At 34.5% G+C, this 12194-nt stretch overlaps 3 protein-coding genes across 5 annotated transcripts; all 3 read right to left on the bottom strand.

Annotated features, from left to right (window-relative positions):
* Positions 1 to 341: 341 nt before the first annotated feature.
* Positions 342 to 3607, bottom strand: LOC128888822 (histone acetyltransferase KAT2A). The gene is made up of 5 exons (XM_054145965.1): positions 3396 to 3607; positions 2207 to 3184; positions 1564 to 2124; positions 746 to 1470; positions 342 to 670 (listed from the first exon to the last, which is right to left on the bottom strand). Exons 2-5 carry the CDS (start codon positions 3175 to 3177, stop codon positions 477 to 479), a joined length of 2451 nt encoding a protein of 816 aa, XP_054001940.1. The 5' UTR covers positions 3178 to 3184; positions 3396 to 3607; the 3' UTR covers positions 342 to 476.
* Positions 3608 to 4019: 412 nt separating this feature from the next.
* Positions 4020 to 9900, bottom strand: LOC128889051 (anoctamin-1). Of its 3 annotated transcripts, none has more exons than XM_054146359.1 (11): positions 9585 to 9900; positions 8834 to 9201; positions 8643 to 8768; positions 8104 to 8583; positions 6885 to 7278; positions 6571 to 6803; positions 6296 to 6493; positions 5790 to 6219; positions 5506 to 5711; positions 5149 to 5436; positions 4020 to 5070 (listed from the first exon to the last, which is right to left on the bottom strand). In XM_054146359.1, exons 2-11 carry the CDS (start codon positions 9152 to 9154, stop codon positions 4786 to 4788), a joined length of 2961 nt encoding a protein of 986 aa, XP_054002334.1. In that variant the 5' UTR covers positions 9155 to 9201; positions 9585 to 9900; the 3' UTR covers positions 4020 to 4785. The 3 variants fall into 3 exon arrangements, with proteins under 3 accessions (XP_054002334.1, XP_054002335.1, XP_054002336.1); XM_054146360.1 differs by having other exon boundaries at positions 8834 to 9183; XM_054146361.1 differs by having other exon boundaries at positions 8834 to 9147; positions 9585 to 9896.
* A 146-nt stretch (positions 9901 to 10046) lies between these two features.
* On the bottom strand, positions 10047 to 11825 carry LOC128889053 (prenylated Rab acceptor protein 1). The gene is made up of 4 exons (XM_054146364.1): positions 11424 to 11825; positions 10917 to 11150; positions 10640 to 10839; positions 10047 to 10572 (listed from the first exon to the last, which is right to left on the bottom strand). The coding sequence occupies exons 1-4, from the start codon at positions 11492 to 11494 to the stop codon at positions 10466 to 10468; spliced, it is 612 nt and encodes a 203-aa protein (XP_054002339.1). The 5' UTR covers positions 11495 to 11825; the 3' UTR covers positions 10047 to 10465.
* Between the last annotated feature and the right edge of the window lie 369 nt (positions 11826 to 12194).

The raw sequence follows: 12194 nt of genomic DNA, 5'->3' as shown, positions 1-12194 counted from the left end.
CGAATGCGTAATTGTTTAAAGTAGAACTCGACAAATATGTGATTCGTTTAAAAATGTCTTTTATTTAAATTATATAAATTAATAGTTTTTTTATATTTACAGAGAATATAAGTTTTAGTTTGCCAACTCTTCCAGAATTAACGCATTTTAAGAAGTCACTGTTCCATAGAATAACCACTAGGCAGAGCCTCGTTATAATCGGTGTATTACATTTCGTAATTAACTGTTTAACTAATGCTTATAATTAGGCCGTGAAATTAAGTACCTACTTAGTTTGATTTTAATTTACTGCATATCCTATTTTCAGTCGTTTTTTGGAGTGCAAAGGAAGCCTTAGGGAAGACAGTTAAATAAATAAATATATATTTTCATTGTTCCGCAATTTTACGTTTTACACTTACAAATGCACAAATGAAAAAAAAAAAGGAAAAGGAAAAAAATTGGAATCAACATGTCTGCTCTGGATATAATTATTTCTATTTATCCCAAAGACCGATTTCTTTCATCCTCGTTTGGAAATATTTTTCTAAAGCGTTTGCGCATCGATAATATTCGGTATCGGGACTATTGTATAAACGACAATTTGTGAAAATCCGTGTCATATCTGCGATAAATAATCTTCTTGTAACATAATATCGAGCTTTTAGTCGATCGGTCATAGTCTTGAGATCTGAGAAATAAAATAAAAATTAAAAATTTTTCAATTATTTCCTATAACTGTGTTTTCGATTCTTGTCACACTCACCCATAGGATACTTAATGTGATCGTAATAATCCGGAACGTCATTTTTGTCGACAGGTTTCAAGAATGGCCAGGCTGTACTGTGATTTTTTACGCTGTTCAAAACATTTTTCAAAGCATTGTATAGTGAATCGGTAATGTCTAAGCACGCTTCCATTGGTTCTGGCCCTTGAGTACCCTTAGCCACCCCCCTTGTCCTCGTTTGAGCATAACTTTTCCAGCCAGTTTCTCGAATGCCAGGAATAGATTCAACAGGAATTCCCCTAACCCCTTCTTTAAAACACGTTAAACCAGGATGAATCTTTTGTATCTCCTGTTGTCTTTGATGAATCAATTTTTTAATAATCTCTTTCTGCTTTCGTATAACAGCTGTAAATTCGGTATACACAATTTTAGCGTTTAATTCGCAATGCATTAAAGTTGCACCTTCGTAATCCTTAATATATCCTTGATGCATAGATCGCGGCAATTTGATATCTTTACTAAAGCCTTGCTTCTTAAAGTAACCTATCGCAAATTCGTCGGCGAATGTGAGGAAATGTAATATGTTGTTTTTTATGTGATAATCTTTAAGCATATTCATCAAATGTGTGCCATAGCCTTTTACTTGTTCTTGACTTGTGACAGCGCAAAACACTATTTCTGTAAAACCCTGAGTAGGAAACATTCGAAAACAGATACCACCAATTGGTCGACCATCTTTGATTAAGGCCAATGTTTTGTGTTTACTGTAAATAAAATATTGTTACGATTAAATTAAACCCCCTTAAGAAATGTCGCGTAAAAAAAATGAACACTTGTCTAGTATTCGCGACACTTACGGATCGAAAACTAGTTGAGATATGTACTCCTTTGGCATTCTAGGTAACTGATGACTGAACACATTATGCAATCCTATCAGCCAAAGCATCGTCTGTTTAGAAACTGGCTGTGTCAGACTGTTCCCGACAACTTGAAATTCGATAATTTTTCGGCTTTCCTCGATCTTAGCAGTTTCATCTCGCGGAACATTTGGAGGAAATACCGCATCAGGTCCGCACATGTAATTGGGATCGTTAATAGTTGCCACGATTTCAGCAACAGTTTCTTCGGGTAAATCTTCGAAGATTTCTTCGTTCTTCCTCCTTTTTACATCCGAACGTCCTTCGGAATGTGATCTCTTTTCGTGAATTTTTTTCATACCAGGACTTATATTAATCGTTGTGTAACTATCTTTATCATTTGGCGTGATCGTAACTTTTTCAAATTCGCCTGTTCTTCTTCCTTGATTCGATTTTGATTCTAACGCGCTTTGCAAGTAAGTAGGAGGTACTTGCTTGAAATCAGGATCCCAGATCGGTGAATTATCCGAATAAATTTCTGCCTCTAACATCGAGAGAAATCTGAAATTAAAGTAATATTTCTATCTATCAAGTAATGAAATAATATAAATTAAACGAAGACGAGGAAAGAATTTTTACATACTTAGGGAAGTGAGTTAGGACTATTACTCTCTTCTCCGGTGCTAACTTATCTCGCTCGCTATGACATTTATCTAATAATTGTCTAGAAACTGGTTTGAAAATAGCTTGAACGAACGTTCGTCCAAAAACTAACGATGTATCGTAGTGAGGTAAAGAGTCGCAAAATGCTGGTATGTGGCAAAATACTAGCCAGCGTGTATGATTAATTTTATACGCGGGGGCATCTTCGACGCTAATTGTACCTCTTCGGGCACTGAGAGGATCAAAGTTCCAATGATTCAAACAGTGCAAGAACATCTTTGCCATATCACACATAGCTTGCATATCTCTTTGCGGCAAATGCCCGTATTTATACGCGACAAAGTTCATTACTGCTTTTGCTATGCTAGGTCTTTCAAAAGGTGGTTGTCCTAAAGGACCTTCTATTGTAGGTTTTGTCATCGACTGTATACATTTCCTTAAAAGTTTATACAAGTAAAAATAAACTTTCTTTGTATCAGGATCTTCCTCTTTTTGTAATCCTAAGAAAATATTGTCTGCATCTATGACCATGCACAATAATTTATTGATTTCCTCCTCCGATTGATTGGTTAAGTGAGAAACATGATTTTCTAAAATGTGGGTGCAGCTTTTACATGGATCGAAAAAATTTATAATAGGCTGTTGAGAGTCACTTTTAGGAGATTTGGTCAGTAACTGAGGATTTTTCCATCCGATACATTTGCATTCATCGACTTTACATGCACTGTAAGTTGCAATTTTCAATATCTTTTTCATCTGTGGTAAATTTAACATTTGCTGTTTTCGTTGTTGTATTCTTTGAAGATTGTTTTGGCGGCTACTTTGCTCTTGAGGTCTGGCACTGTTAGCTTCCCGGCTGTTTCCTGCATGTTGGGATGTACTGCTAACAGATTGGCTACTTTCCTCTAAAGATTGCAAAGTTCCAGTGCGATTTCCTTCTTCAGTTGACATGTTTTTGCTAACAAGAAAAAAATAATCAATTAATATGCAAAATCGTTTGTGTTAGATAAGCTTAAGGGCTTAAAAACATTTTTTAATATAGTTACGATTGTTATTTCTGTACAAAAGCTTTTTAAAAAAATGGGTAAGTTTACATAAGTGAAAGTTTCTACTATATTAAATCAATTTTTAATGTATTACATTCAATTCATACTACAAGTAATACATACATATACACTTTGCAGCTACTAATAGATGCCACAGTAGTGTGAGGGATGGTTTTACATGTACAATTTGAAGAATTTATTAAATAAAGATATCATATTTGTTTGTAATTTACAATTTACAACTTTACGATTGTTTATTAAATTGTAAACACGCATAAGAGGTTAGGAAAGATTCGCTATTGACATTTATATAGTTAGAAGACACAAATGGTATCTCGTCGCTAGGACTAATTTTCCCTCCATAGAGTAACGTCATCTGACGAATAAAGGCCGAAGCTGGTAGTGAAAGAAGTTCCTCTACTCCTTGCTAGATGGCGCAACTGACCTTTATGTGCGTCGCCATCTAGTGGTGAAAAGACCGAACTAATTTTCGGAGTTTAGTCAGCGGCTCTATCGGGAAAACGCCCAAGTTTGTCGCAGATTAGTTCCCTTTCGTAACGCTAGATGGAGCCATTTACTTACCGACGATGCTGTCGCCATCTAGCGTCGAGAGTGGGAACTAATTGGCGACAAACGGGCGGTTTCCCACCGATGCAAAACTTTAAGGGTTCCGATCCGTGCTTTCAAAATAAATTCGTTGTTATATCGTTTGATGGAATCCTTTTAGAATGAATTTATTAATCATACCACTTTTAATAAATGTCTTTATTTATTTTATTGTATACGTTTTAATTTTTATAAATTATATTATAAAATATAACATTATATTCTATATATATATATATAGAATTAATCATAATAATACCAAATACATACAGATCTTATTATTAATATTCGTCAGACATGGCAGCTGAATATAGTAAAATATAAATTCCGTACTTGTAAATATGTAAAAGTGTGAAAATTTGTATAATAAACTCACATGTATAGTGGAGGTAGATTTTATGTTACAAAGATATTAATAAAAAACAAATCAACCAAATTTTTGCTTTAATTAACAAAGTAAATTCACTCTTAAAAGTTAGTTCCACATATCATGATTCAAAGGAACTTTAAATAGAGGAAGACTTACAGAGTCTTTAAATAGAGACTTAATATATAGATAAATATAACAATTTATATACTTAAATTGTTGACACAATAATGACTGAGCGAACTATGTGCATTATAACGTTTTTGCATAGGCACAAGTGTACTTTCGGATTTTTTGTTCATAATATCTTGCAAATATAAATTAAGATAATGAGAATACTCCCTCCATTTCATACTTATATAAATCGCATTGATTAATAAAAATATATGACCAAGTATAAGCGACATAGTAGCTTTGTTTACCGCCGATAGTACTATTAGTAGCATCTCATACATTTTATACGTAATTTTTTCAAATGATATTTGCCAATGTACAGTATCGAGACTAGCATCACAGTTATGGTTCTTTTATCTACATTTATTATACCGCGGCAGGTCCAATTTGTGAGCGTGCATTGGCGGGAGATATAGGAGATCCATGGACTTCTAAATCGAATTCGGAGTTTGATAAACTACTTCTCATAACTCTGTTCCACCGATTTGTATTTTCATTTAGATCAGTTGATCTCCCACAAGCGCGCGATGCTTCTTGTTGAATAATTATTTCGTTAGTTATATAGGCCTCCCGCCGAATTTTGTCTCGTAATTGCGGATTCATATCAGGAATGCACCATCGTACAAGTATCATTACAAGAGCAACGAGATTCTAAAAAAAAAAATATAGGTTATGTTCATGCCAAAGCTTAATACATGTATATACAACGCATAATAACTGCAAACGTACCTCAAATACAACAATGAAAGCTAATCTAGCAGCTAATACGTGCCAAAACATAATCGAATATTGGTATTTATTTGGTGATTCTGGTGGTTCCCTGTAATCTGGATATCTACATATTTTTACTGGTTTGTCATTGGGTAGAGAAAACGGCTGAGTACCATTTTTTAAATCGTCCGTATCAAACTTCGAAAGAGAATGTTCTAAAAATCCTTCGAGAGAATAATTGTCGGAAACAGTCATTCGATAAACCAATCTCGGTATAAAATTCGATGTAAAAGCTATGATGAATGCCTACAAAATTTCGGTTACAAGTATAAAGTGTATTCTCGAATGATATAGTTGTAAAATATTTGAACTTACATTAGTTATAACGGACAATTTAGAAATCGAATCGAGAATGCGATACCATATACCTATATCTATGACACGCTGTCCTACTGGCCTCCTGTACATTCTTAACAATTTTTTTGCATCCAGTCGCATTTCAAAAACATTATTTAATAACGCGAAAAATGGCGCTAACGGAAATGCAGCGACGAAGATAGTAACGAATCCATATTGTAATACTACAACGGATTAAAGTATTGAGAATTAAATGAAATGTAAATATGTACAACGAATTTATGATAATTTAATATCATTACTCATTTCCAAATACTCCGGGAATAAACTTCTTGGACCCCATTCTACTAATTTATAATCTTTGATCCACTGAAGATGTTTTCTAGACGCGTTTCTTCGTTGTCCATCCTCCGTTTTCATTCCGACGTGTACTTTTAACGTATTCAACCATTTAAAAAATAACGGAAACAGCATTTCTAATATCGTATTCATGGCTTGTTTACCAATCATAATAATACTTAATTGTATACATAACTCCATAAGACAACCACCAGGTCCGCACTCCTCTTGCCGATAATCAAAAAAGCGAGTATACTTTCCCGGATAACCAACGAACTTTCCTTTGAAAAATGCTATATAAAAAATGGAAGCATAATAATTTACAAATTCGAGCAAGTATATTTTTAATGTTAAACTATCGTCGAATTCAGTTTGAGTTCGAAGAAGTTCGATCTGTAAAAATGATAACAATCATTACAGAGAAAAATAAGAAATAAATACTTCGCTATTAATGGTTATGTAAAAATACCTCTGTCAAGTATTCAGCCAACCAAACATAAGCCCAGTTGAACACAATAATGCAACACAAATTAATACTAGCTGCTGTGGCTGTAGTAAAGAGTATTGCATAACTTGTTACCATTGGATGACCGTAAACACTCAATGCAGTTAACACAGACATTCTATAGAGGACAACTCCTAAGACGGCAGCCATCGCTATTGCGATCTGCAATGTACAGCATAACTAAGGAAGAGTTTACAACTAAAGAATGGCAGAGACTTGTTTATTTGTAATTTATGTACCAATAATAAAACGACGGAAAAACTAAGAATCGTGGCAGGTACTTTCATTTTCCAAAACGGAACTTTTGGTTCCTCTGTATTTGTAATGATATTAAGGGACTTCTTTTTTATATGCGCTAAACGTGCTAAGTACTGAGGTCGAGGATGTTCCTCTTGAGCATCTAAACCAGTCAAGTCCCACTTATGAGTTATTTCCGCTGAATACCTCTTCCACAATTCCAAGAACAGTGTAGCTAATAAAAAAATATATAAAATAAGAATTCTCTGTAACACCTTCAAAAGTTAGTACTTTAAATTTCAATTATATCACGTACCCCACAACGACATAAATACAGAAAAAATCACGGTAGACGGATTATCGAACAAATACGTAATTCTCGAGTGTAGACAAGTTTCTTTCAGATCCCAGTATCCACAGAAATGATCGCACAACGGACACATGTCTATGGTGCCATTGCGATTGCAAGTATCTTCGCTTGGTTCGTTAGAATACAATGTTGCACAACTATATATGAAGCATAGAAGACCAACGATAGAAGCTGGTATAAGCATATGCGTATAAAATCCGAGCCAAGCAAAGTAGAGTCCGATTTTCACTCCAAAATATTCTTTCACGTAATCTAACGGCTGATAATGAAGACATTTCTGTAGACTTGCCCACTCGGTGTATAAAAGATATCTCATAGAATCTGGGGTGTGTAGATCGCCCTAAAAATACAAAATGACAGACGATTTTTACACTGTGCTTCTATCTAATGTTAAAGGGATCGTCGAATAACGAAAGTTGAAGTACCGTTCCTTTAATGACACACTTTAACTAATGAGGATCCCAATCACTTTCCGAAAAATGTTGATATTACCCTGGATTAACGGCGCGCCCCTAATTTGGCAGGTATAAAGGACGAACCAGAAATTATAAAGATTAAAACAGTTATAATACGCGCCCAACCCTCGAGGACGTGAGCTCATTGTAAAATTTACAATCGGTTCAAATATTGTTCGGAAATAGAAATTTATCTCGATGGACACCCTTCTCGTTGGCGTGTAATAAAACAGGGCACACTAGGCGAGAAGCTTTTAAAAAGCTCCAGAACAATACGAACATACAAAAACGTGCCATTGCGATTTTATTGCCCTTGGTGCCCATAGTATAAAACAATAGAGAGAGAGAGAGGCAATAAGAGGTCTGGTGGCCGTATTATACGCCGTATACGCGTATACCTGAGACCCTTCCCATAACTGTATCTATCTGAATAGGTACACGAAAGCGGATTGAGGTGAGACATGAAAATCTTATAAGCCATTTTATGTTCAGAACAAAGTCAAACAAGGTGGTTGCATTAAAAGCGAAGAGACTAGACGATTCTTAATTTATTACGGGATCTCCTATAAAAATTGGTGAATGGGCAATTGTCTGTCTGGAAGGGGCGAGCAGACGTATACCGTGAGCAATTAAGAAATAATCGCGTTTTCTTAGTGTTACGGTGTGTTAGAAATTTCCGTGCTTTAAGTATTATAAAATATATAACTCACATCGTGCAGAGGATATGCAGCAGCGTATGCTCTGTCCGAAATCAGCCTTTCTATTCCAAATGCAAAATCGTCGTGCTTGGATTCGGTAAATCTTGTTCTGTCTAAGATAAATTGCACGATTCTTGCACGCGTTGCGGCAGTGAAAAAGTTAGGTGAATCCAAATCGAATAAATATTCTTTATCGCGGCTGTAAACCGCAGTGAAATTATGTTTCAACGTTGGAAAAATCGTTTGATTGACGTAATATTTTGTCATGATTCTCTTGAATAAAGAATTAACTTCGTCGATTAGCACGTTGCTACGACTCTCGGGAATTTTTAAACCGGGTAACTCCTTCATGGGCAGCCTAAGTTTCAGTATTTCGGAGTACCGTCTTAACACTTCTCGCGGCGCATGTATTTTTATAAAGTGCAGACCGTTCGGTTCCGTTTGCTCGTGTTCCAATTCTAAACCTTCTTTCTCGAGATTCTTTTCGAACACCTGCAAATTACAAATGAACATCAGACTTCGAAAGAGCGTTTACTTATACACTTACTTACACGTCTGTATTCGATGTTACGATGCGTCTGAGCTTCTGTATCATACTCGTCCCAAACAAGAATAAAATCAACTGTGCGAGTTTCATCGTTAAAGTATAAACTAAGCGGTCTCTCAGAGTTTGAAACCTGTAAAAATAGACAATTAGTAAGTAATAAATTTTTATTTTATTATTACGCATAACAAAACTCACCGTTCCTGAGCCTCTTCTACTATGTCTTAAATCTGTACAGCTACCATCAATCGTTGTGGTAACGGTACCGTTGTTAATAGTCGAGATGTCGTCGGTATCTGGTAGACGAATGTCTTCCATGGAAATTACATTTTGCATACTACTTAAATTACTCATATTTTCTGCATCGTTGTACAAGGTATTACGTACACTTTGATATAAAGTTTCCACTGATCCAATGTTTAAATTACTTTGTACCGATTGATAAAGGCTGGGTTTGGATATATTATTTTTATTCTTCTGTATCCATGGTGTGCAAACCTCTTCATCATCCTCTTCCATTTTTAATTGAATCAATCAGTATTCAAATCCTACTCATTCGAATCAAACTGCGTATATACATGCAAGCCAGACAAAAAACAATTGGTGCATTTATAAAAAAAAATATTAAAACACAGCTTTACTATAATTTCGTAAATAAACGAATACTACAAAATATGGACCAATGAACCTATAGCTGTAGTTTTATTATTAGCAGGAGACAGGGATACCGATAATAATAATAATAATAATAATCAGAAATTGTGGTCACTAGTTTAATTTTAGACGATAAATAATACTTCAAAAAACATTTCCACGGAGATAATAACACAAACAAATGTAATTTCTACGTAAAATAAAATATCTAAGCGAAAACAATCTTACGCATAACCAAACTTTTGTCGAACTTTCTACTCGTAAAATACTAATTTAAATGTACAGTAATCCTCACCGAATTTTCAGTATACTTCCATTGAACATCTTTGGTCCCGGATGCTGTTAAGATAAGAAAGAGGAAATTGTCGTACGTCCGTGTCGATATTGCGATTCCATCGCACATCCACTTTCTCACTTTTATTTCAGTATTACGTGCGTCAGTTGAATCATTTAATTTATTGCATTTATGCGTACATGGTATAAGCTAACCGTGTTAGATTTGCGCTACGTACAGATGAAAAAGAAAATTGCAAAGTTACGGATACGTCATCTGTGTATAGATTGTGTTCATAGTCCATATTTATTGGTCCATATGTAGCATGTACATACATAAACATATATAGAGTTACCGCAAAATAAAAGCAATTGCGCTAAACAATGACATGGTCACTACAAATTGACCCTGTAATCAAAGTTCATTTATCGATACGAGGTACAAATCGTAAAAACCATTTAAATAAGCATAAAACCTGTTAAATATCTGAAATGTATAATTAACAATTTATTTACATATAAGATTGCGATTAAATACAAGTTTACATAGGATTTTAGATTTAAACCAATATTTTATTTAACATCGGATTATAAACGTAAACATTTTATTTTTTGCAAAATATCAGTAGTACAAAATTATTCTTTGGTCTTAACATACAAATTGGATAGTATAAAGACATCTTGGTTCTAATGGTGTGCATAATTTAACATTATTGTTGCTATTTACTAATAATAAAATACACGAGTTCTTTAGAGAAATTATATCTTACAAATGTTTCAATATAAGAATTTATGTAATCATAGAATATTTTACATTCCCTATACATTGTATAAGATTTCAATTTATGCATTAATATTCATAATTTGTTTAGACATTAAGTAATACAATTTCTATCACACAAATCATACCTCTTGCATAACTAAAGCATTGAGTTCATCTTCTCCAGGGCATAATACGGAATCAATGTTATAGAATGCCGCGTGCATGGTTATTAAAAACCAGGATACTCCTAAAACATAGTTTACACGTGCAGATTTACTTTATATTTAAATAGAATTTTCATTTGTTTCGCTTACCGAGAACCCAGAAGAGCGCCGCGCCGGCACCTACTAAATAAAATATTGGCAATGAACAGATTCCAACCAAACTGTATACTTGAGCTAATGTTAATTTATGGTTCAATATCATAAGTTCCTGTTTAGCGTGACGTTGGGAGATTTTGTAACACGTCCCAAGATTTGCTGCAACAGCGAGCAGCAAAAGTGGCGATGTAATCCTAATGTACAATTGGTATTATTTATAAAAATATAAAGTATTTTATGTTTAAATAAAAAATATAAAAGCAATCCTTACAAACAATATATAACTAGTCCAATGAAGACGAATAAATAATTGCTTTGAAAATATTCAATGTTTCTCACGATTCTTTTACTTAGTCTTGGAAAACTCGGTGGAGGCCTAATATTACTTGTGTTGAGAAACAAAGACCATGGCCTGATATTAGCTTTCCTATGTTCGATCCATTCATGAGCTTGTGGGTATCCTATATGACTAAGTGGAAGCTGTGGTATCTGTAGGAATTCAAGCCTAAATGACAAAATGCATTGATTGTAGAACATGTCAATGGTATTGGTATATTATTTTTATTATTATAGACCATAAACAGGACGTAAAATGTCCTTGCTTTTTTCTGTTTCTTTGGAAAGGAAAATATGTGTCATCCATTTAATTAAAGCTTGGAAAGAAAAATAATTAGTCCTGAACGAGTTATTAAGAGGACGTGACATGATCATCGACATAACGACACGATCAACATTTGATTTGATTGTAGGTTAGGTTAAGTCCATATTTTATTATTACCCGCTGCCAGATTTTTGCTTTTGTTGGGGTATTTGCATGTCACCTGCGATCTCGATTTGCACGTCGGCCATTGTCCTTATTTTCGCTTGTTTAAACTCTGAAACTGATCAACGCGTAAGAAAAAGAAACTGTTATGCTCTGTTTTACTTTTTGACGTGGAGCACCCCCACCGTGTGGCGTCTTGCAGGTTTCGAAAGAAACACTACAACGTGGATGAACATAAACGTAAAGTTTCGAATCGAATAGGAAACTATTTACTATCGATTTAATAAGATTAGAATTCAATCAGCTGATTGGATTATTTTTACGATATTATATAAAGTTAGGTGCAGGTACGATTAAAGAGAAAGTACGAGGTACAATAAAAGAGGTGCAATTGAGGAAGTGGGTGGAGGGACTATTAATCGATTATGCGATGCAATAAAAGTGTATTTAGAATGAATCATAGCTGACGCTATAAGTCAACCCCTTGAATTAGTAGTTTACGATAAACATCGTAAATCATAAATCGGTCTCGATTACCGACAATTAAATTAACTCGCCTACGATCGTCATCGACCATTACAAGGTGATATTTTTTAGAAATTTAACGAATTTAAAGAGCTCTCTGAGGCTAATTTTCAAAATGATTTAAAATGTAATATCGAACATCGAAGCCTCTGGCTCCAGGAATTAGGAAGAGAAGGAGAAACACGAAGTAGGCAGTAAAATTCCCATCATATCGCACATCGAACTACTATGTTATCCCCTCCATTGTTCACCGCTGACACC

The sequence above is a fragment of the Hylaeus anthracinus genome, unplaced genomic scaffold, assembly GCF_026225885.1.
Source record: "Hylaeus anthracinus isolate JK02 unplaced genomic scaffold, UHH_iyHylAnth1.0_haploid 11994, whole genome shotgun sequence".
NCBI classification, from domain to species: domain Eukaryota; kingdom Metazoa; phylum Arthropoda; class Insecta; order Hymenoptera; family Colletidae; genus Hylaeus; species Hylaeus anthracinus.
This window is presented reverse-complemented; position numbering and strand designations above follow the sequence as displayed.